We start from the raw sequence: 24,806 nt of genomic DNA on the forward strand, positions 1-24,806 counted from the left end.
ACTGCACTCCTGCGCTCGTCCCTATGCCCTCCCACTCCCTCAAGATAGCCAGACTCTCTGCTCTCTGGTTTAATGAGGTGCTGAGGCTGAATAAAACTCCTGCAAATGCCTGGAAAGGTTATGGCGCAAACATTTTCATTTAGAGGATACAATTGAATACAAACAGCCTTGAAGGCCCACCACACTAAAATACGGGATGATAAAAAAAGGTATTTTGCAGCCAAAATTGAGACCTTGTGCAATAAGGGCAAGGACATTTTTTAAATTGTGAAAGCCTTTTCCTCTCCATCTTCTGTTGACATGGCTCTTCTACCTTCCTTGGACTGGCTAACCAACTTGCGTCTTTCTTTCACAATGAGCTCAAGACCATTCTGGACCCCTTCGCCAGGGGGCCCCCAACGGACTCCGCCCATGCCATCCTTTTAGCTCCTGTGGCACCCATAGATGGCCAAACACTAGTACAGTTTCTCCCACTCCTACCGGAAGTGTCCTTGAGGATCAAAAAAAGCATGAAATTCAGCTCCCCCTTGGATTTCTGCCCAGCTAATTTGCTGGCCTCTGTGGCCAAGTCTATCAAGCCTTCATTGAATAAAGTCCTTAACTCTTCTCTGACGACTGGCCATGTGCCTGTCATAATGAAAAGCGCTAAAATTCTCCCGCTGCTAAAAAAGCCCTCAGCTGACCCCTCGGTGTCAGCTAATTATAGACCCATTTCACTTTTGCCTTTTTTCTACAAGACCTTGGAGAAATACGTCAACTCAGTGATCTCTGACTACGCTGAAAAACAATTATCTCCTTCATCAGAGTCAGTTGTGTTTTAGATCCATACATAGTACAGAGACAGCTCTTCTTGAAGTCTCTGAGTGTATCAAGGAGAAGTTCGACCGGGGGGGGGGGAGCCATGCTTATTTTATTGGACCTCTATGCAGCTTTTAATACTGTGCTGCATGATAGACTCCTGAACAGGTCGCAGGACTGTGGTCTTGGCGGCACGGTTCTGAAGTGGTTTGCCTCCTTCCTGGAGGACGAACACCAGGAGGTTTGGACTCCCCCTTTCGCTACTTCCATCCCTACCCTGAAAGTGTGAGTGCCTCAGGGCTCGATATTGAGTTCCACTCTTTTCAACATTTACATGCCTATCCTGGCTCCTCTGGCAGAAGCGTGCAGTGATAAAATTATCTTTTACGCAAATGATACGCAGCTTCTGTTCGCCTGCGAGAAGGGAGCAGACTTCAAAGGTGGAAAGATTAATCTATGACTTTCGAAGGTATTTTCCTGGCTGAGGTCGAACTAGCTTAAATGTAACCCTGAGAAATCTGAGGTAATCTTTTTTGTCTCACCACCCGTGGATGGGTGGAAACTGTGATGGCCATCAGATATGTCAGCTCCACTCTCCGCTGTTAGCACAGTCAAAAATCTAGGCATCATGATGGATAGTGCCCTGTCAATGAGAGCGCAGGTCTTGTCAGTTGCTGGCTCCTGTTTTGGGCTATTACAGATGCTTAGGAATTTCCTTTCTCTCTTGCCTCTTTATCACAGGAAGACTGTTGTCCAGGCTCTGGTTGTCTCCAGACTGGACTTTTTTAACTGCTTGTATCTAGGCCATCCTGAATATCTGCTTAACCGCTTACAGGTGGTCCAGAACATGGCCGCACGGGCGGTTCTCCTGCTCAAACAAAGGATTAATATTTCTCTTCACCTGGAGGCCTTACATTGGCTTCCCGTAAAAGAGAACATTTGTTTTAAGGCCTTGGTTCTCTTCTTTAGGGCACTGCAGGGAACCGGTATGCAGTACCTCAGAAGGAAAGTTACCCACTGTGTGCCTCCTAGAACCTTGAGGTCCTCCACACTGACTTTGGCTTCTATTCTTAAGATATGCCACGTCCGCACAGGTAGCCGCTCCTTCCAAGTGCAGAGTGCACATGCCTGGACCCTCTTACTTTTGACACTCAGGCAGTTGTCTGATGTTAACATATTTAGGAAAATGCTCAAAACTTGGCTTTTTTGGAATTAACCCCTGGTCTCCTGCCCCGTGGGGCAGTAATAGGTCTCATTGAGACTTTGAGCACCAGGATACTCTTTCTGAGTAGCTGTGCACATTATAATTGCTCATTCATTCATTCATTCATTCATTCATTCATTCATTCATTCATTCATTCTTTCTTTCTTTCTTTTATAGAGGTTGTGTCTTCATTGGTGAGTGGGCTTCAGTTGGTTAGGTGTTTGTCCTTGTTGGTGGTGGTCCACATCTGGTCAGTGAGGTCATCTGGGTGGGGCTAGGGATCAGCGTCCCTGTATATCTTCTCTTTTTTATTGTGTGAGAAATGGTAGATGTTGTTACAGAGCTAGTGGGAGGGGGTAAGGAGGTTGGTTGAGGCTGCAGGGTTGGAGAATCCTTTAAAGATTGGGAATACTTATTTGCAGTTGTCAGAGCTGGTTTCAATTCTCAATGCCGGGGCCCTTTTATTTGATCCCCTTGGTTGGTAACGGGGAGCCTGAGTGCAGGTATGTAGTTGCTTCTGTTGAAGGATTCCTGGCTAGTTCTCCAATTCCTCTCTATATGCATGCAGTAGTGTTTGGATTTCCTGAGGTCATCTAGCTTGCTTGTTAGTTCTCCTTTGTTTGATGATCTTGATGGGTACAAAGGTATTGGTGCAGTCAGAAATCCATCAATTGAATTTTCTTACGTCATTGTCTGGGTTGTTGGTTGTGACAGGTTGGTTGTATTTGACGATGCTGAGAGCGTCCACTTCTGTTATTTTGTTGAAAATGGAGTCTAGTGTGTCTCCAGTGGTGTGCATTGGGCCCTGGACGAGCTGAAAAGGACAAGGTTTTTGAGGCTTTCAGCAGGGCCATGGAGGTGGGTGTCTCTGGGGTCATCCAGGTGAAAGTTAAGGTCACTGAGAAGGATGACATCCTTGTAGATGATGGGGAGAGGTGCTATGAAGTCTCTGATGCAGTTGCTAAAATTGGTCCGGAGTCCGGGTGATCGGTACATGAGGCATCCTTTGATAGTGGTTTAACCATCTGTTTGTAGTTTGAAGTGCATGTGTTCCATGAACAGTGTGTTGGTGTCTGCAGAGGTGGTACATTTGATGGTGTCCTTGTGAATGATGGTGAGACTTCTGCCTGGATTGTGCAAGTCTGTCTTGGTGCACAGTGTTCTACCCCATTGGGATGGCTTTGGCGATGTCAGGTGCAGATGCTGGTTTGAGCCAGGTTTCAGTGAGGAAGAGCAGGTTGGATGGGTGAGTCTCAAAGAGGTGCCAGACCTCAATGGCATGTCCGCAAAATGGGTGTGTGCTAAGAATCATGCACTCGACTTTTAATGGTGCGTGTGTGGTGTGTGGCATAGACTGTGTGAGGGTGGCACATGTAGAAGTACTGCAGTAGGTGAATTGAGTACAGGTGAAAGGTCCTACTGTGATCTGTGGTGGGGCACTGTAGCAGTGATTGTGGTTTTGTTTTGGGTCAAGTGAGTGAAGGGTGTCAGGGGTATTGTTGTGGTGGGCATGGTTGAGATGCAAACAGAGGCATGCTTGCTTGCGTTGGTTGCACAGCTACTGCTATTAAGTAGGTCCCTGGAGTGGGAATGAGCACAGGGTGCAGTTGGTGGGTCTGGCTAGGGCAGGAAGAAGATGCTGAAAGAAGACAAAAGACTCAAGAGAGCAGGTACTAGCTGTGGAGGCAAGAAGAAAAAGTGCAGGTGGGTGGAGGGGCTTTAGGGGCAAGAGATATACAAGAGAAAAGGTAAAGTCAAAAACCAGCGCAAGATAAGTAAAAGAGTAGAAGAGGGAGAAGGTGAAAAGCGAACATGTTGCAAAAGAGTTCCAACAGTAAGAGAGAACAAGAGTAGAAGGTGGAAAAGTGGAAAAGTTTAGTAGTTGTCAAAGAGCACAAAAAAGCAAAAATCTCCTAAAAGAACCCATAAAGAGCATAAAAGAGCACAGAAAGACCACGAGAGAGCCCAAAAAGCACACAAATTAGCACAAAAGCACACAGGGAGGGCCAAGGGTGAAAATAGAGAAAAGTCGACAATGACAGAGTGAGCAGGCAGTTTGAGGGGGAGGGCCAAGAGCCCAGAAGAGGCAAGTGAGGGTGAGAGAGGTGAGAAAATGCTGCAGGAAGAGCTGGTTGGGGTCCTCAAGGTACAAAAGCCATATCTGGAAGGGCTTCGACTGGTCGGAGGATCAGTCCTAGGTGAGTAGAAGGGGGGGCTGTGCCTTGTGATGTAGAGCATTTTATTAAAGTTTTAGTTTGAAAAGAATTGTCAGCATTTAACATGCATGGATTAGAAAGACACAGACTGCATTAGCTTTCAACATTCATTCAATAAATCATAGGACCTTTAAAGGCATATTATTATATCGCCCACCGGGTCCTAAAAATGGATTTTTGGAGACAGTAGGCACCTTACTTGAAGAAGGATTATGTCTAGAATCCTACACAGTAATGGGTGATTTTAATTTTTATTTAGAAAGCCATTTGGATTCTGATTCTAATCGGTTGGAGCAAATTATGGGGGCTGGAGGGCTTCAATTGTTGGTGAAGGCCCCTACGCATGAAAAAGGACATACCCTTGATGGCATATATTCGAACAACCATGATCTTGTCTATACTTCAGTCCTTCCCATCTCATGGTCGGACTACTTTGCCATTCAGTTTGAATTGAATGGCTATGGGAGCCAATTAGCTAATACTAAACCAGCCCAGGAGATTGGGACCAGAGCCTGGGGAAAATGGATATTAATAAATTCGGAAACTCCCTCAGTAGCTCGATGCGATCCCTCCCATGGGAGTGGAAAATGCCGCAGTGGCCTATAATCAATGGCTAGCCATATCTTGCAATCAACTAGCTCCTAGGAAACAGTGGAATCCTAAACGAGCCTTACTGTCAGCTCCCTGGTATTCGGAAGAACTTAGAGCTAAAAAATTGGATTGTAAATTGTTAGAAAGGGCATGGTGAAAAAAATATGGTGAAGCAGATAAGAAAGAATACAAACACTGCATCACTATTTACAAACAATTGTTACTGGAAGCTAAAAGAAAGTTTTTTTTCAACTCAGATAGCATTGGCCAAGTCCAACTCAAAGGAACTTTTTAGCACTATTAAAAAATTGTCTACGCCAATTGCCCCCAGGAGCCATAGCAATCTATCATTTCGCAAAAAAATTGCTAACTTTTTTAAACATAAAGTTGAAATTATATTTTCCTCCTTCACTGAAGCCAATAAAATGGCACAGTTAAACTCTAATATGAATAGATCAGGCAGGAGTGGTCCTTCATTGGAATTTGACCAATTCTCACCACTGGAGGTATCAGAGACAATTAAGGTCCTGACCTTGATACGTTCAGGAGCCCCTAGTGATCCCTGCCCTGCCTGGGTCATTAAACAAATACCTGAAGTGATAGGAATGGCCTTGACTCCCCTGTTAAATGCTGTTTTTGCATCTGGCATATTCCCTACAATCTGGAAGCAAGCTTCTGTTCTCCCACTCTTGAAGAAGAAGAATCTGGATCCAAAAGACCCCAACAACTACAGGCCAATCTCGCGGCTCCCTTTTCCTGCCAAAATCTTGGAAAAGGTGATGAACATCCAACTCAGTGCATTTCTCCATTGTAATAACGCTCTGGACCCATCGCAATATGGGTTCAGGGCAGATCATAGCACTGAGCTGGCTCTGTTGAAATCCACTGAGGAAATTAGAGAGGCCGTAGATGGAGGATGTAGTGCGGTACTAATTTTATTAGACCTGTCCGCGGCCTTTGACACGGTCCATCATAAATTATTGATGGACCGGTTGTCTGAGATCGGTGTTGAAGGCCCAGCATGGATACTTTTACAATCCTTCTTAACTGACAGGTCTCAAACTGTGGACCTGGATGGTAATCCATCTAAACCATCTACACTCCCTTGTGGGGTGCTATTGGGCTCTTCTCTTAGCCCAACCCTTTTTAATATATACGTGGCACCATTGGCAGGAGTTATGATATCTTTTGGCTTCCAGCTCACCTCATACATTGACGACACACAAATAGTGTTGTCATTGACTAGGGGAGGTGAGAAAGAAACTGGGGACCGCTTCCATGAATGCATGAGTGCAATATCTTGTTGGATGCCCTCCAATTGCTTAAAACTTAATTCCAACAAGACCAAGGTCTTAAAGTTTGGGAATAATCCACAAGTGTGGACACCGGACTGGTGGTCGGAAGAACTGGGCTCCTGCCCTATACCCACTAAGAAGGCCAAAAACCTTGGGGTATTAGTGGACAACAAACTCACCATGGATGATCAAGTAAGCATGGTGACCTCAACTTGCTTTATGATTCTTAGAATCATAAGGAAAATCAGGATCTTCTTGACCGAGAGCAATCTCAAGACAGTAGTCATGGCCCTTATAACGTCACGTTTGGACTATTGTAACAGCCTATATCTGAACATACAAAAACAACATATGTATAGGCTCCAATTGGTCCAAAACGCAGCGGCCAGGCTGCTGTCCGGAACACCTAAATTTGTCTCTGTGAAAGGAGAGCTTAAGAATCTATACTGGCTTCCGATAAAAAAGAGCTCGCTTTAAGGCACTCTGTATTGTTTTTAAGGCCATCAATGGAATTGGTCCTGAGTTTCTTAAGCAAAAGTTCCACTGGTATGTTCCTGGTAGAACGTTACGATCTACCAGTGCTAAACAAGTGCAAGTCCCCATGTCAAAAAAAGTTAATTGGGGAGGCATGAGTTTTACTCTTTGTGCCTCGAGAGCCTGGAATGAGATTCCCTTTTTTCTTAAGACTGCCCCGGATCTTCTTTCATTTCAGAAGGGCCTGAAGACATGGCTCTTCTCGCAGTAGTACTCTTTCAGCTTCCCCAGGCAACCAGTACTTAGCGCCAGGACACCCAAGGGTAATCGCCCGCTCTACAAGTGCAAATAACATAACATAACTGGCTTTCACTTTTTGATCAATCTCAAGTAAACTTAGTTTGATGGAAATGATAATCACATGACTGAGCTAGCAAGCATAGTTGAAAGTACTATTAGATGCTCAATATATTCAGTCCTAGGTAGGATTATTGTTGGCAGACAAGTTTGCGGGATAACTCAAACATTTTAGAGTAAGTCCACTAAGCCAGGTATGGGTTTTTATGTACATGCTATTTCTTGAGTTTTTCTTGTGTACTGTAGTAGTATTTGTAGTGAATGTCATATTTAAATAACAGTGACTATCCCTATTAGCCTTAAAACTAGAAATACCTGAGGTGTTTCAGCTATGTCAGTCCCTGTTGAGGATACTGTAGCTGCACCTTCAAGCATCACAAATGTGGTGAGATTGTCATCAGTGAAAGATTTTTAAGTTTTACGAGATGACATCAGATTTCTCTCTGGACTGTGCCATTCACAGATAAAGTCTGAGCTTAGTTTTACAATTGCTAGGGCCACAAGGAGGGTGGTTTAATTTTGGGCTTGTACTTTTGGAAGTTGGAACAGAGCCAGGTGGCTTCTCTCAATTGAAACACCTTCTATATTGTTAAAACAGTTTGATTTTAAATTGCTTTCTTAGTAAAAGAAACTGTGAGTCATTTAGAATGTTAACACATATTGAGATTATCGTACTCCTGGTCATTTAGAGTCAACATATTCATAGTTGTCTGAGAGTCAGTGAGGATTAAACCACCTCATTACTAAATTGATGCAAGCCAATTCCCTTTGCTAAAATCCCAAAACATTTACATCAAATCTAGGAATAAGCGAGCCTAATTAACATTTATCTAAGCAGCACAGGCTGTCTCTGTCTTTTGGTTTGCCAGCATGACAGTCATTGGCCTTGGAGAAGCACTTAGCGTACTTCGTGTAATGAGCACATGGCAATGCTCATCATATTGCTCCACAATTGATCAGAACATTTAAAGTAGAAACTTCTAGTCCGCACATAGGCTGCTGGTGATGACACAGCATTCCATGATTCTACCAATACCCCACTCTGTTGTCATATTAGAGTGGTTTGGTACAGCATTATTTAAACAGCTTGTTTTTCAGGCCTGAACCCGTGGCTTTTGTGTAGAAATTTCAGCAATAATGTGGTTTCCCGTATCTTTCTTATGTGTCTTGTGCAGGTCCTCTTTACTCTGCTCTTTCTGCCTCCGTGTCTCAAACATAACAGGTCTTTTAAAACAAAAATTTGAAAAGCCTTATTCACAAGCTGCATTTAGTAGTATGAAAGGATTACTACCATTGTACTACTTATTTACTACAAAATGCATCTCACAATCCTACAGGTGGAAATCTGCACCACCATCTTTTTAATGGTGAGATCCCCACATGAGTAAAATTTGTATTTAGACAATAATGTGAGAGAGACCAGGAACTGTGGCAGGAAAATGGTGAATGCCTACAACAAAATAGTAGGGATTTGTGTAGGGACACAGTCATACAAACAACCAGTCACAAAATAGACCATTACTATTCAGAGGCAGCACTTTTAAATTAACTACGGCCTAATATACAACAAAACAGTTGTACATTTAATCCAGTCCCACCTTGCAGTATGTCTAGTACTACTCAAATGTACTGCAACATATTGCCTTAGAATATAATGGTGACAGGGACTTAAAAATCACCCTATTGGAAATAATGTAAATAATTAAATTATTTTGACTTTTAATGTAGATATATGTATTGGAATTAAATTTTAAATGGTTATTTTAGATTTAAATGTAAACATCATATTGATAACTTAGAAAAAAGCAAATAAAAATACACTTTAACATTTTTTAAATTAATTAAAAACATATTTACTTATATTTTACTATTATTAACATTTTTAAAATGATACTTATCATGAAATAATATATATAAATTAAACAATATATTTTAATTATTGAATTATTTTATGAACAGTTAGTATGTTGAAACATGTTATTTGATTAGTTCTAGGTTAATAGTAGTTATTTAATTAATGAAAACATGTTTTAATATTTTATTTTTTTATAAATAAGTGCCAGTTATTATTTTTCCCTATATGTATCATAGGGACTTCCCCACACTGGTGGTGGCGGAACTGTGTCCGCTTACAAGTGAAAAAAGCTACTAGTACTAATTTTACACTCGAAAGTTCAATCTTAGATAGCTCTACCCAACACTCCTATGGTTTAAGGAGGTGGAGACTTGTAGGTCTGTACTAAGGTGTACATCTATACTTGGAAAAGATTGCTAGCAACAAAGTATAGATTTACACCTGGGAGTTTGCATACATTTATACATGAGTAAATACACATGTGTAAATGTATTATGTAAATAGAGCCCTAAGTGTCAAAGTTCATATGTTTTAAAGAGTGGTGACTTTCACAATGCAAATGTTCACTATCCATGAGATGATTCTTTATTGTAAATGCAGCAGTATGTGAAAATGATGCATTCATGATGCTTTCTTTTGTAATATCATGAGGTTAACTTTGCACAAAATTAGTATTCTATTATTGTAGATGCTTTAAATTATGTGTTATTCAGGACAAACAACCAAACTTAAGACCTCAATGGCTGAGGCATTTACGGTACCCAGTAAATAAAATTACCCATTGTTGAGGTATTCACAGGACCTGGTAAGTACCATTGCCCAGTGATGAGGTACCTAAGGGGTGAGGCAGATATCTACTTATTGAAGTTTTTTTTTACTTGAAATGAGGTATAACATGGAATTTATAATTAATATATTTCTACATCAATTATAGTGAGGTAAGAACTCATTGAGGCTTGTGGCAGTCAAACATTAGTATGAACAAAAGGACTTGGATAGGACTGTTAGATGTACATCTACTCATCTTAGACATTATGGATGGTGGGGATTGTGCTTTGTTCATGTTACTACATTTCTTGGAGGCCCTTACCAAGGTTGATCACAATATTCTGATTAAAAGAATAAGAGAGTTGATAGAGATTGCTGGGGGAACAGATACATTGGTTCAGTCCTTTTTAGGGGATGGGCTGGTCAGAACATGTAGAGGAGATACATCATTCTTCCAAGAAAAGGTCATGTTTGGGTGCCTTCGTGGCTCTTGGCTGACCCTTACCTTTCTTATCTTATGTAAAACCATTACATGAACTACTATGAGCATCAAAATCAAATTCCACAGATATACCAAGGTCTCCTTAATATTGCTCTATATTTGTAAATATAAAGTAAATGCAAGTAAAAAGTGATGGAGTTCTCCCTATGGTATAAGTAAAATCATTGTGTTAGGGAGCCTGTGTAATGCATACCCTAGTGTAACACCAACATGTTTCTGCCTCCACACTTCCTACAGAATGATCCCTGCCTCTCTGCTTGAATAGCTAAGAGATAGTACTGCACCAAATGTGCACTTGTTGATTTACTTTCCTCCTTTAACTCACATGAAACCCAAACGCTGACCTTCACAGAGAGAGAATTCATAATTCTTATGATCCAATTTTGAGAGAGGTTTGCAAGTAGAAGAGACCCTGTGAGGTAAAGCACTGTCTTTTCAACTGCATATTGCAAAAGTTTAGTCAGAGCAGGACTATTTTCAGATGCTTCACTTGCAAGTCCATTGCAGCCTGTCAAAATGCCAGCAGCATACAAAGAAGGAAGAAGGTTGCAGCTAAAAGGCAGCCTTAAAGCCCTGCAATAAATGAGTTTTTCAAATTGTGAACACCTGTGCAGATGCCCTAGCAAATAACATTTAAAAAAAAACATTTTTGTATAACTACTGAAACCCCTAATCAAAAAATGAATCTAAGGAAAATAGAACTAATAAAGAATGGAATGCTTGAAGTAATCTTAGCCACTAGCAATTATTGGTGCATTTTCCAGTCCATCGAATGTTGATCACCATGCAACCACAGGCAGGATCTAGCCATATACAAATTAGCCTTGGTATTTCTACAGTGAGACAGTCCAGTTGAACTAACATGCTATGTCCCCTATAAAGGTGGCCATTCGGACAGGACTATTCCCATAAAGCAGGAACAAGGATGATTGATATATAGCTGATCTGTGTCTGAAATGGCATCAATGTTGTGTTTTCAAGTCAAATCAAATAACTTTATTTTGGCAGACTGTGCTATAAAAGTATGCAATGAAAAGTAGCACACAGTGTGAATTAATAAAATATTAAAATCCACTAGGCAATACAATCAATATAAACTAATTCTATAAATATATATTTCATAATGAAATAAACAGCGCCACAAGATAGAGAAAGTGGATCAATTCATAAGTGAGATGAGGGTTGGGATTCCAAAGCATACAGTAGATCTCACAGATATCATCAACAATAAGACATAAGAACCTAAAATGCAAAATACAGTACAGTGCATAAAACATTACATTGCCTAATTTACAAAAAAGCCTCTGGTGATACTAAGGAGAAAGTAGCCTTCTTCTGAGGAATCACATGCAACCCAAAAATGTGGCAACTGCACGAGAATCTGATCTAAGAATTCTTAATGCAGTACTATGACTACATGTCCCCAGCTACTTGCAAAGAGGCTTGATCCATTCTTGATACAGGCCAGCATAGGCTGGACAGGTGAACAAGACATGGGCTATGGTTTGATCAGCATTATTACAAACAGGACACAGAGCAGAGTTATCATAAGATGCCCATTTACAGGTAAACGCTTTCAATGGTTGAAAGTAGAGTTTCCTGACCAGTGGGACACTTATACAGTCCCAACAGTGTTCCAGGACACTAGTTATTTTAAAATCAAGAAACCCTTCTGGCAACATGGCTCTGGAATCTATAGCAATGTTACTCTGCATAAGCCAAGACCAATATTGATTTTTCAACAGCAATTTGAGACTGAATCTCCCAGAGCTCCTTCATGCAGAGTTCATGTTAGACTTGGCTTTTTCAGCGTGTTTGCCCCCCAGACTTTTTTGCTTCTTGGCCTCCTGTTTTTGACCCTGTTTTTGTTGGTTTTAGGACTCTGGGCACTTTACCACTGCTATCCAGTTCTAGGGTGCAAATGCTCTCCCTGTAAATTGTGTTTATGGATTGGTGATTACATGATTGCCATATATGATTTATTTACTGGTAATTCCCTAGTGTAGTGTACTGTATGTGCCCAGGGCCTGTAATCAGATGCTGCTAGTAGGCCTACAGCACTGATTTTGCTATCCATATGGGCAGCTATATCAATGTTACTCTGCATAAGCCAAGACCAATATTGCTTTTTCAACAGCAATTTGAGACTAAATCTCCCAGAGCTCCTTCATGCAGAGTTCATGTTAGACTTGGCGTTTTCAGCGTGTTTGCCCCCCAGACTTTTTTGCTTCTTGACCTCATGTTTTTGACCCTGTTTTTGTTGGTTTTAGGACTCTGGGCACTTTACCACTGCTATCCAGTTCTAGAGTGCAAATGCTCTCCCTGTAAATTGTGTTTATGGATTGGTGATTACATGATTGCCATATATGATTTATTTACTGGTAATTCCCTAGTTTAGTGTACTGTATGTGCCCAGGGCCTGTAATCAGATGCTGCTAGTAGGCCTGCAGCACTGATTTTGCCATCCATATGAGCAGCCTCTAAATGTAACTCAGACCTGCCACTGTAGTGTCTGTGCACAGTTTTGTACGGCCATGTCCACATGGTAAGTGCACCCAGTTGCCAGGCCCTAACCTTCCTTTTTCTTACATTGAAGACACCCCGAAGGTAGACCCCAGGTCGCCCCAGGGTCAGGGTGCAATGCATGTGAAAGATGGGACATGTACTGAGGTGTAGGACATGTCCTGATAGTGAAATACAGTGTATTTTGTTTTTCACTATTGAAAGGCTATCTGTGTCATAGGATAGAATGGGAGTATACTTATAACATCTTATACATATAACTTGCTTTGGGACAAGATAGAAAGATGGAGTTTATCATGCCAGAACTCAGAATATAAACATGAATATTTTAGTAACGATGATTTTTATATAGTGTGTTTGAAAATACAATTTTTAGAAAGTAGGTATTTTTATGCTTAGCCCACCTGTGTGCCTCTGTTGGTTTGTGGATTGACTGTCTGGCTTTGGAGTGACAGGGGCTGGAGATGTGCATTTTCTCAGACAGCCACTGGGGGGGGGGTTGATGTGTGTCCTGCCCTTCCTGAATAAGTCAGGACTGGACTGAATAGACCTGGGCTGCATTCAGTCTAGTGGGAGGTGTTTTCACTATCACCTGAATAGGCCTGATCTGTATTTAGAGTGGTGGGAGGAGATTTTCCTAGCACATGAATAGGCCCTCTCGGCCTTGTACAATGCTGTCTCCACCTCCTGCCAGGAAGTTATTCCAAAGAGGAAAGAACTGGTTTGGGACCAGTACAGATACTCTGAGCCCAAAAGAACAAAGAAAAACTGAGTATAAACATTGGGGCCCAGACCCCAGAAATGTAGATCACTGCTGAACTAAGGAACCTGCCAGGAAGAAGAGCTGAAAAAGCTGTCAGGAGGAACTGCTACTTTGCTGTGTTCTCTGCTGTGTTGGCCTGCTGATTGCTGCTTCTGTCTTGAGCAGGGAATGGACTGGATTGTACTTTCATCATCCAGCTGTTAGAGTTCTCTCCAAGGGCTTGAAGTACAGCTTGACTCTTGTTGGAAGTCTCAGGGAGATAGAAGATTTCAGAGAATCAAGAAACCTGCCAAAAAGATGAGCTGGAAGAGCTGGACTGGAGGAGTAGTGCCCCTTTGCTTTGTTGGTGCTTTGTTGGGTTGGCCAGCAGTTGCTGCTTATGCCCTGGGCAGTGAAAGGACTGGGCTGAACTTTCTTTACTTGTGATGAGTATCTCCAAGGGCTTTAAGTAGAGCTTGCCTCCTGTTCTGAAGTCTCAGGGACCGCAAAGACTTCACCGACCTCTGGGTTCCTCCTCAGGAACCATGGTTTAACTTGCCACAGAGAGGGAAAAGCAACCACCTCCATCTCTGTGTCCTGAAGGCACCGCAGAGTGCACCAAGACATCTTGCACCACAACCCTGGTCTCACCATTGAATACGACTGCCACCGTCGCCAACCAAGCCATGCTTGCACCGTGACCTGTGGGCACTGTACTCCGCACCACCTCACTTCAGTACACCACACTGGTCTCACCGATGCCATTGCTGCCTGCTGACTTGGACACCTATAAACGCATCATGGCTGGGGGCACCGCTTTATGTCTCATGAGGCACCTCCTCGTCCCACACTGCAGTCTGGGCTGACCGGTGCCAGCTCCCGCTAACCGGCTCTGTCACTTGCACCATGACCTGTCAGCACTGCAATGAGCACCGCCACACTCTGCATCGTAGCCCTGGTATCAACAACACTGCTGGACGAGCATCACCGAGCCGCTGCCTGCACCATGCCTTGAGGGCACTGCACGCTGCACCGCTATACTTTGTATTGCAACCACAACAGTTACCACAACTGACTCGCGCCAACGTGTCAGCTACAACAAAAAGGTACTGTTCACTAGTCTGCCAACACATGGACTGGAGTGGTCAGACAGAACTGTTGGATTCTGTCATTTTCGGTATCGCGGACCGACTCCAAGGAACTGAATTTTAAGGTTAATCTTGTAAAGTGCATATTTTTAAGTACTGTATGGTGGATTCTTACCGCTTTTGTCTTTTTTGACTATCTAAAGTATTGGATATTTTTCAAAACTTGTGTGGTGTCCTTTTGTAGTGTTTTCACCGCATTACTGTTAGTTATGTGCAAATGCTTTACACACTACCTCTGAGGCAAGTCTGACTGCTCATGCCAAGCTACCAAGGGGGCAAGCAGGGGTTCCTGACTAGGAAGAAGGGTCCCTACTTTGACAAAGGCACAACTATGCCAACTAGAGAATCCCGTTTCTAACAGTTCAGCATTTATTTTACTATGGGTGAATCACATGATTTTGTTGATACTATCAGTGTTCAGAACAACCTGCAAAGCAGCAGCATAATGAAAAAGTTCTGGAGTAAAACTAAATACTCCTCCAGAATGGCTGTGGGCGATACATGGGCTTATCATCTATTGCCTTCCTACCCATATAAAGCAACAATGGAAAGGTTGGAGTGCTCAGAGGAAGGAGAGCTTATTCTTTGCTGCTTATACTAGGACACTGATATTGGAGTTCAATATTACAATATCTGAACAGTAATTCAAAACCATACTTGGAAGAACCCACAGCCTTAGCTTTGTATATCTGGGGAAAGGGTGCTATTGGTTTCCTAAAGGAGGCAGAATGTTCCTTGGAAATAGCACCTGTGATCTGCTTGGGTCTAAGAGTCATTTTCTCAATGTGAGGCTTCCAAGACATGGATAAGGACAATGTGATACCCAGACAGTTAAATGAATCCACCCTCTCAAGTGTCATGCCCCATAGCAGTAATCTACTTTTAAAGGTTTAATGCTGATTGAAAGTAAATAACTTTGTCCTTGCTACTTTGATCTTCAAACCACAGGAGGTGCAAACTACTCAAAACAGTGTAGTTAGTTAGTGTTGGAGTCCACTAAGATTTTTGGAGATCAATTAGGTGTCATCATCAAGTAGCAACATAGGTGTCTTAGGTGTCGCTAGAATGGGGCAGTAGTGGTGTGCTGATATAAATAGTGGACTATATCATTAAGATATAAGGAACAAAGTGGGAGCCAGGACACAGCCCTGACAGACTACTTTATTTGCGGGAATCCAATCAGTAAGCCTGCCCAGGTTACCCCGATATACTCTGGCATAATTTTCTTTTTGCAGACAGATGACCAAAACTATGAGATCAAGGGGCATACCCATTTCTCGAAGAACCTGCCATAATTTAAAGTGGGGAACTAGGTTGAATTCTGACTTGAGATCGATGAAGGCAATATATAAGCTGCCTCTGATGATAAGAACCATCTTCCAAAATTTCTGAATGAATTGAAAACCCTGAACAATAGTGCTAGTTTTCTAGTGAAAACAGATTAAAGGGAGTTATCATCTTGTATTTTGCGACCCAGTCATGGTTTTGAATTTTTTGGATACAGTCTATAAGCCTTATTGGTCCTGGCAGGTAAGGATCTGTCCCCCTTTTTAGAAACAAGAATAATCTCTGCTCCCTTCTATGAACTCGAGATGGAAGCTCCCTCTACTATGGCATTGGCATTGACAAAGGCAAGAATATACTTGGGTCAATTTTCTCAATCATAGACAAATAAGTCACCTGGAATATCATCTGGTCCAGAAGCTCTTCTAGTGGTAATATCATCACTGGAGGGGGATGTGAGTCTCATGCTCACTTAAACAATACCACAATGCTAATGTCGAATTAAGCTAATACAGGCCGTGGGTTGCTTGTGTTCCCATAACTGAAGATGAGACTTCACAGTTTGTTTTGACCTTTCCTATCAAAGCAGGACCAATGATGATTTGTATGCAGATCTCTGGTGGGGCATAGTGGGTAAAAAATGATGAATTGAAAAGTTGACTGCCAGAGTCTGTGACTTTTTCTGCATGCATTATTTCCATTATCTTTGTGTTTTGATGAGTGTGACACTTAATTGTGGCGAGTATGCTCAGATGTGAGTCCTGTATACCCCCCAAGATTCAAACAATTCTTTACTAACAAGGCAAATGTATGTTAAAACTGATATGGATTGGAAGTGTTCTTGTTCAGAGAGGACCTGGCTTGTTATTATGGATGGGACATTTCCTTTTGGACCAAGGTTGATTTTCAGGTACCTTATCTCTGTCTGAAGTGGCACAGTAGGTGAAAAACCATGGACTGGAAAGTGGACTCAACTACCAGTGGCTAAAACTTTTCTTTTTGCAGGCATTTTGCCAATTATCACTGTATTTGAGCTAAAAAATGATGTTGAAGCATGTCCAGTCAGAGTTAAGAACTAAGAAAACCACCATTTTTGTGTTTGGGCATAACAATCAAAGCAGGTAATGCGATATTGTTGCAACATCTTAGTGCAACACTGCATTTAGAAATGTGGCACAGGCTGCCTTCTGCATGTGTTTTACTGTCAATACAAATTCTCTCAGGAAACTAAACACACCCTGGGAGCAATATGTAACTGCAGCACCTACTTCTAGCTTATTATTTGTTCTTCCTTCAAGGTATTTTTTCAAATGTAAAAAGGCTCTTACAAACCAGCTTCAGAGCCACAATGCTATTCATCCGTGAAGATTAAATCTTGATGAGTCAACATTAACATTAGAAGATTACTTTTGGGGTAAACAATACTCAAATTTGAGCCTTAATCTCCTTAAGTTTTTCCTTGAAGTCACAGACATTTAATTTTAGTCAAAATCATTTTTCTGAGATTTCCCTTGTTTAAACAAAAAATAGTATACCCTCTCTACTGCTCCCTATCCTTTCCCAAACCTGAACTCTTTATTTATCCTAACATATTACCTTTAATCTATCTGTCACCTTAAATCAAGTGACAGACAGGAGTAAAGGGCTGACATTTTCTCATAGGAAAAACAGAACTAATTGCCCAAAGATTTGAAGATCGGAATTTCAATTTTTAAGACAAAGTTGTGCTAGATAAAGATGGTTAGAATTTATAGAATCACCTAATTGAGCAAAAATATCCAATCATTAGATGAAAATACAAAATTAAAGAAAGCAAAAACTGACAAGTGTTGATAACCGCTGATACACATGATGAGGATCAAAGATATTTATTGCCAACCACCTTTAAAATCACTGCTTTATAGGTGAGTCAAGGTTAAGTCAAATATAGCTCATACACTCAAGTATCTCCACTTAGTAAGAACTAAATTCTACCTTTTCTTCTGTCATTCATTTGCAAGATTGATTAAATTTATCATAGAGGATTTACAAGAGAAGCGATAGCAGTACAAACTACTCACCCACTCATGCAAGGCATCATACAAATAAGGACTGGTGTACCTTAACCAACGCAAAACCATTTACCAGCCCACTAGGAAACTCAGATCCAGATTCCTTGCTCTGTCGCATCTGCCAGACATACAGCAGAGGCTGCTCCTTCACCCATCTAGGTGCTAAGACCTGGAATTACCTCCCCCTGCATATCAGAGCCTCACCATCGCTCTTGCAATTCAATTAGGACCTCATGACATGGATGTTCAATCAATAGGAGAACAGGCAGCATTATCTGACAGCGCCTCAAGACCCTCATGGGTGAAGCAGCCACACTCTACAAATCCTGATTGATTGATAGATACGTTCATTTTTCTAGCATCTAGCTGTTAAGCCTAACTTAAACCCTTATGCTGAGCCTCTACCATTGGGCTAATGCAGATAACATTCCTAACAATTCTGTGCAATCAGTCGCCATAGGGTTAAGCCAATGCCTTCCACCATATTGATTGGTAACACACAGCATCCCCACAGAAGGGTATATAGGAATATGTGCTGTATATTGAAAATTGACGCATTTGTCTGTTTAAAATAAACAATTTGCTTAATTTATTCTAGATCGGCGTTTCAAACATTTTGTAAATCAAACACTTCATATATAAAAATAAACTATGCTGAAAAATCCCTAACACAAATTAATTATAAAGGATTTTTACCAGTGACTTGATCAGATTCGATGCTGGATTCTCCACATTATTTACTGTGTTTTCCTAAAACACAAAAAGTCGAACAATTAATGAGTTTATAAAGTACTTTGAAAGCTAACAAGTATATTGACAGTTTTCCCCCCAATCTGCAAAAAGTGCACTAATCAGCATAAAAGCATTCCTTGCATTTGGCTACATTCATATCAGAGTATCAGATAATATGCACCTTGGGCCAAAGCCCAGGCCGGGATTTTGCTGAAATGTTCAGCTCCTCACGAAGATGCAGTTACCTTGCATTTTCTGTTTTTATGTAGGTGGGAAAGAGTTTAAAATACTTCAAAGCAAAGGTGCAACCACCCTGGGAAACAGCCTTTACATTGCATTAATTAGCACGCAGTGCCTTTACCATCCATTTTTTATCACACAAATTTTTACCACACATACGAGTAGTCCTCAGTTCAGACTCGTGCCTTTTGCTTAAATGGTGTAAATCTGTTCAGTACATCCAGAGAAAATTAGAGTTAAAAATATAGATATATCTGGGCGGAGCCTAAACACACATCTCATCGTGAGATCTGATTGGCTGTCAGTACTTCATCCAAGAAGTATTGGCAGCCATCTTGGGACCAATATACATAATAGCACCTCATTAAAAAGCATTGCAGTTAATAGAAGGTTTTAAGACATTAGTTACATTAGAAATCATTTGTTGATGGTACCATATTCATTTTAGGAATTGTGGTGGGTTCTACTAAGGTGATTTTACCATGTGAAAAAGCCTTCTGCTGTGATATCATGAATCATGTTTGAGAGAAAACTATTTTCTCATGCTTTTCCCACAGAGGTTTGGAAGGTGATCCTGAAGCTAAACTGAGAGCATATTTTCTGTAAATTCACATTATCTCTCTCGTAGTCATGTGAGAATGAAGTCTGACCTTCTCAGTAAAACATGTACATCCAACAAGGCAGAGACTGTCAGTTGATTCCTTTGTGTTCTACTGCAGCTTCCCAGAGTGTTCTAAAGAACAACTAGAGCGCTAACAGTCTTACTTATGACAAACGTATTGCACACCTGAAGCCATCTTGATTGGAATAAAGTGGTAACATTTAATTTAAAAAGGAAGAAAATGAGAGGGTTCATTTTGCCATAGAAAGTATGATTAGTGCTGCAGACAGAAAAATTAGGGCACATTTTGAATGACTTCTCAAATCCTCTTCTATTTGTTTAAAAAAAATTTGACATGCAGACTGAAACATTCACTTTCAACACCAGCAGCAGACTTCCCTGGTGAGCAGTAGCTTTACTACAGTGATCTAATAAGCAACTAGAGTGCTAACATTCTGAATTTATGGCAAATGTGTGACACATCTGAATGCCTTCTTGTTGGAAGCAAAGTAAAAAACCAGGGGTGGGCGGAATTTGCGTAATCGCGTTACGCAAATCTCCGCGAAACGGTAAAAAAGCCCCGCGAACATGCAGAAATTCCGCGAACACGCGGAATTGCTTGTTCGCGATACTTTTTTCCTGTTCGCAATCGCTGTTTGCGTGCTCGCGGTGAAATATCTCGCGAACACGCATATTGAGAACGCGAACAAGCAAAAAATTTGGCGAAGTTGCGGAACGTAGATTTTTTTGCAATTTCGCGTTCTCCGCGGAACGCGAAATTACCCAAATTTCGCAAATTCCGCGAACGGAACGGAATTTACCGCCCAGGCCTATAAAAAACTGAAAGTATTTCTTACTGGGGAGACTGTAGTAAATGAGGAAATTAGGAAACTTCATAACAAATAAGTCTCCCAAAATGGCCACCAGAGACAAAAGAGCCCAAATGTAGCACAAATATCACCCAGATGTAGCCCAAGTATAGCCCAATGACAGAATGTCCCAGAGTGTTCTAACGAACAACTAGAGTGCTAACAGTCTTACTTATGACAAAAGTATGGCACACCTGAAGCCATCTTGATTGGAATAAAGTGGTAACACTTAAAACATTTAATTTACAAAGGAACAAAATGAGGGGGTTAATTTTGCCATAGAAGTTAAGATTAGTGCTGCAGAAAGAAAAATTAGGGCACATTTTGACTTCTCAAATCCTCTTCTATTTCATAAAAAAATTCTGACATGCAGACTGAAACATGCACTTTGAATACCAGCAGCAGACTTCCCTGGTGAGCAGTAGCTTTACTACAGCGATCTAATGAGCAACTAACTAGAGTGCTAACATTCAGAATTTAAGGCAAATGTGTGACACATCTGAATGCCTTCTTGATGGAACTAAAGTAAAAAACTGAAAGTATTTCCTACTGAGGAGACTGCAGCAAATGAGGAAATTAGGAAACTTCATAACAAATAAATCTCCCAAGATGGCCACCAGAGACAAAGAGCCCAAATGTAGCCCAAATATCACCCAGATGTAGCCCAAGTATAGCCCAATGACAGAATGTCCCAGAGTGTTATTATTGTTATTAGTGCCTTAAAAGTGGGGCTGCGGGGGTCCTATGCGGTAGCTGGGCCCAGTTCAAGTAAAGGGTCAGGGTCAGATGGGGCCCCTCTGGTGTGTAAGTTAATCATTACCAAGAGACAAATGACACTCGGTGAGTTTGATTTCCCCTGACACAATGGTGACCACCGTTTTAAGCATGCTATTGATGCTACTGGTGACAGGGCGTGCATTTGTTTGCCCGATGCGCTTCCCCATGATATGTTTTAAAACAAATAAAACAGTTTGCAGCTGTCAGGGTAAGCCAGGAATTTAAACTTGAACTTGGGGGCACTCACCTCATTGCATCTGAAGGCCTCGTAAGGGGGTGGCACTGCCCTGCCTCTTCCTGTCGCTGAAGGACGCAGATGGGCCCACCCTGGGTGTGGCCCGGGCACGCCCGCGCATGTCCTGCACTGCTGGAGCGGCGATGTACTTTTCCGCACCGCCTGACACAGACACAGTGATGTCAGTGCCTTCTGGCACTTGGCTTGTGGGGCTTGGAGTCGCCCCTGGATTGTGGTGCTGGCTGTGGCTGTAGCTCTGGTGCTGCCTCTCGCTGCTGGTGGCTCCTGCGCTGCGGGAGCTGCGATGGGCTTTTACACGCCTTCGGGCGTGAACACAGTGATGTCAGCACCTCCCGGCGCTTAACTTGTGGGGCTTGCAGTCCCCCCTGGATTGTGCTGCTGGCTGTGGCTGTAGCTCCAGTGCTGCCTCTCGCTGATGGCGGCTTCCGCGCTCCATGCGAGGGCAGCAATGCGTCAGTTCTGAGCTGAGGGTGATGTACCGGTTCTGAGACGGGGCAGTTCTGGAGGTGATGTACTGTGTTTCTCCATGCAGTAGGGGTGATATATTGATCTTTTCCACACAGTGGTGGCAATGCAGCAGTTCTGAAGCAGCTGTACTGAAGGTGATACTCAGGATCCATGTATGATACATCAATCCTGCTTCTGCAACAGCGGTGATGCATTGATTCTGCTCTCGATGCAATGGTCACTTTAGGCCCACTTCAAAGGGTCCAGGACTGGGGTGCCACACCTTGGCAGGGCACTGTCGAAATGTCGTCGGAGACTGGTTTAAAGTTTTTTATATCCCCGAGACTTCAGATTAGGAGGCCAGCCAGCTAGCCCTTGACTGACTCTGCATTCAAGTGATGCAGCTCCAGTCCTTCTCACCCAGGTAAGAGAGATCAGCAGGCAGCCGGTCAACACAGCAAGGCAGGAATTGAGCAAACAGCAGTCCAGCAGAATGGCTTTCCTTTAGCAGCACAGTAGTTCTTCTTCCTGGCAGAGTGGTCACAGGTCCAGAAGAGTACTCAAGTCATGGTGTAAGAATTCCAGTACTTGTGCGCAGTTGTTCCATTGAAGTGGGGGAGACTTCAAGGATATTTGTATGAAATGCACAGAGGTCCTCCTTTACTGCCCTGGCTCCAGACACACTACAGGAGGGTATATTGACCTTTGTGTGGGGACAGGACACATCCTGTTCAGGTGTACGTGTAAGGCTTTGCTCAGTTCCTCTCTCCCATCTCCGAGGATGGCCCATCAAGTCACACTTAAGCTCCCATTACATATGGCTGTCCAGGGAAAATACACAAAGCCCAGCTGTCACCCTCCCCGAACATCTATCAGAGACAGGCACCAGCAACCAAATTGCTAAAGTAGGAAAAGGCCAACTTTCTAAAAGTGACATTTTCAGACTAGCAATTTAAAATCAACTTTACCATAAGTTATGATTTTAAATTGTGAGTCCAGAGACACGCCAATCAAAAAGTATTTCTCTTAGCAATTGAAAATTACACTTAAAAATGTAATAAGGTGATCCCAATGTTATGATAGATAGGCCTTGCATTAGTAAAAAACGAATTTGAGAGCTTTTCCCTACTAGGAAATGCTAAACTTAAAGGTACAATACATTGCATCCTGCCCCCTGGGTTGTCCACAGCCTACCATAGGGGTGACTAATATTCTTAAAAAGGGAAGGGATTATACCTGGCAAGATGTTTATCTTGTCAGGTCGAAATAGCAATTTACATTGCACACACAAGCCCTGCTACATCAGGCCTGAGCCATAGTTAGAGGGCTACTTAAGTGGGTGGCACAATAATTGCTGCAGGACCACTAGTAGCATTTAATTTACAGGTCCTGGGCACATGTAGTGCGCTTTACGAAGGACTTTCAAGTAGAACCAATGTTAACATGTTTACAGGAGAGAGCACAGGCACATTAGCACTGGTTACTAGTAATAAAGTGAACAGAGTCCTAAAGCCAGCAAAAGCGAGGTCAGAAAAAGTAGAGGAGATAGGAAAAATGTTGGAGGGAAGCCCACAATGAGGCAGGCAGGACTAACAGAAATTCATATTTATTTTGTAATGCGGTTTTGATTTCCTTTATCTTTCAACTGTAAAGTATTTTTAATAATAAGTCTCCCCTTCAAACAGATTTTGTACTCATGATGTAATCGGACTACTTGGCGATGCATGTATCTTGTGCTGTAGATAACGCACACATGATAGAAAATGAGATGAGTGTAGATGAAAGATACTGGGTGTAAACATTATGTTCCTGAGCATTATAAACACATGTGGCCCAATATGTCAGTTGACGGGAGACTTGAGTAAAATTTAAATTACACCAAAGATCTGCCCTTCCTGCTGGTTACCTTCTAGTGACAGAAAACTCTTTATGATGTGGAATTACAACTCAAATATGTGCCAATTATCTACAATTAGTTTGAAATATGTTGCAGATGATGAAAAGAAACCATCTAGTAATGATAGCCACTAGTAAATATGTTGCAAAAATCTGAATTTACTAGTATCATTATGTTATATTTAATGAAAATATATTTTTTATTTTAAATGAATTCTTCTCTTTCCTCAATCCTTTGTGAAACAAGGGATAGTTAGTCTACTTTTCAACATTAAGTCAGCTTTGGTGGCCCCATTAATATATCACATTAGAGCGCATAGCCACTTGAACGCTTACTTCAATGCGGCCACCATCTGTCTAGACATATGCGTGCTCTCACTCACCGAGGTGGCACAGGAAGCCATCAACCACTCTTTTGCAGGTGCAGCATGCCACGAGTCATTGCACGTCGTTGCCAGCATGTGCCGCATTTTAGCATAACAATAACTGTGGTAGTCACCAAGACAATGACTACAGCACCTTTTAAGATTGCATTTTATGTTGCTATAATCTATGTGTCTTGTCCTTTTTCTCCCCCAACAGGTTTTTTTGACAAGTGTCATTAAGTACGCTGACACTTACACCACACACCTTAGCGCATGTGTAGGTACCTCACTGGATTCATGTGGCATTTTTCACCTTTGCCACTCACTACTCTCACTCACCTGGTCCTGAATAAAGCCCTATCACACGTCTTTAATGGGCTGAAACATGTATACCTAAACAAATAGTCAACTAACGATAATAATCTCCTGATAGCTGCATCACATATATATCTTTTAACCATATCCTGAGCCGCCAATATTAAAGTCTAAAGGCAAGGATTCTCAGAGATATTTTTAACATAATCAATTCACGTCACATCACATATCTGCACCGCACCAGCTCCGCTGTAACCAGGCATTATAGCACGACCCCGGGGACATTCGGCAAACCGGTTGGGACCTCAATGATGATGCATGACTCCAACTAGGTTGGTGTGTGAGGGGTCTTTTAAGTACACCTAATGGGTATATGTACTTACCACACATAGTGATTGCAACACACATGCATAGTGGGCTCATCCACATTATTTAAGTCTAGCATTACATTGGGGATCAGGACGTACCCCCTTTTCTTTCCCTCGCCCTCTTCTTGTTTT

General features: G+C 41.9%; 1 protein-coding gene across 1 annotated transcript in view; it reads right to left on the reverse strand.

The window, feature by feature from the left end:
- The window catches only part of LOC146811159 (uncharacterized), a 183,580-nt gene that overhangs the window by 84,894 nt on the left and 73,880 nt on the right, over nucleotides 1–24,806 (reverse strand). The window contains exon 6 of the mRNA XM_085618220.1: nucleotides 18,505–18,558. Within this exon, the coding sequence (XP_085474346.1) occupies nucleotides 18,505–18,558 (54 nt within the window). The remainder of the gene's footprint in view (nucleotides 1–18,504; nucleotides 18,559–24,806) is intronic.

Source organism: Triturus cristatus, chromosome 7, assembly GCF_964204655.1.
Source record: "Triturus cristatus chromosome 7, aTriCri1.1, whole genome shotgun sequence".
NCBI classification, from domain to species: Eukaryota; Metazoa; Chordata; class Amphibia; order Caudata; family Salamandridae; genus Triturus; species Triturus cristatus.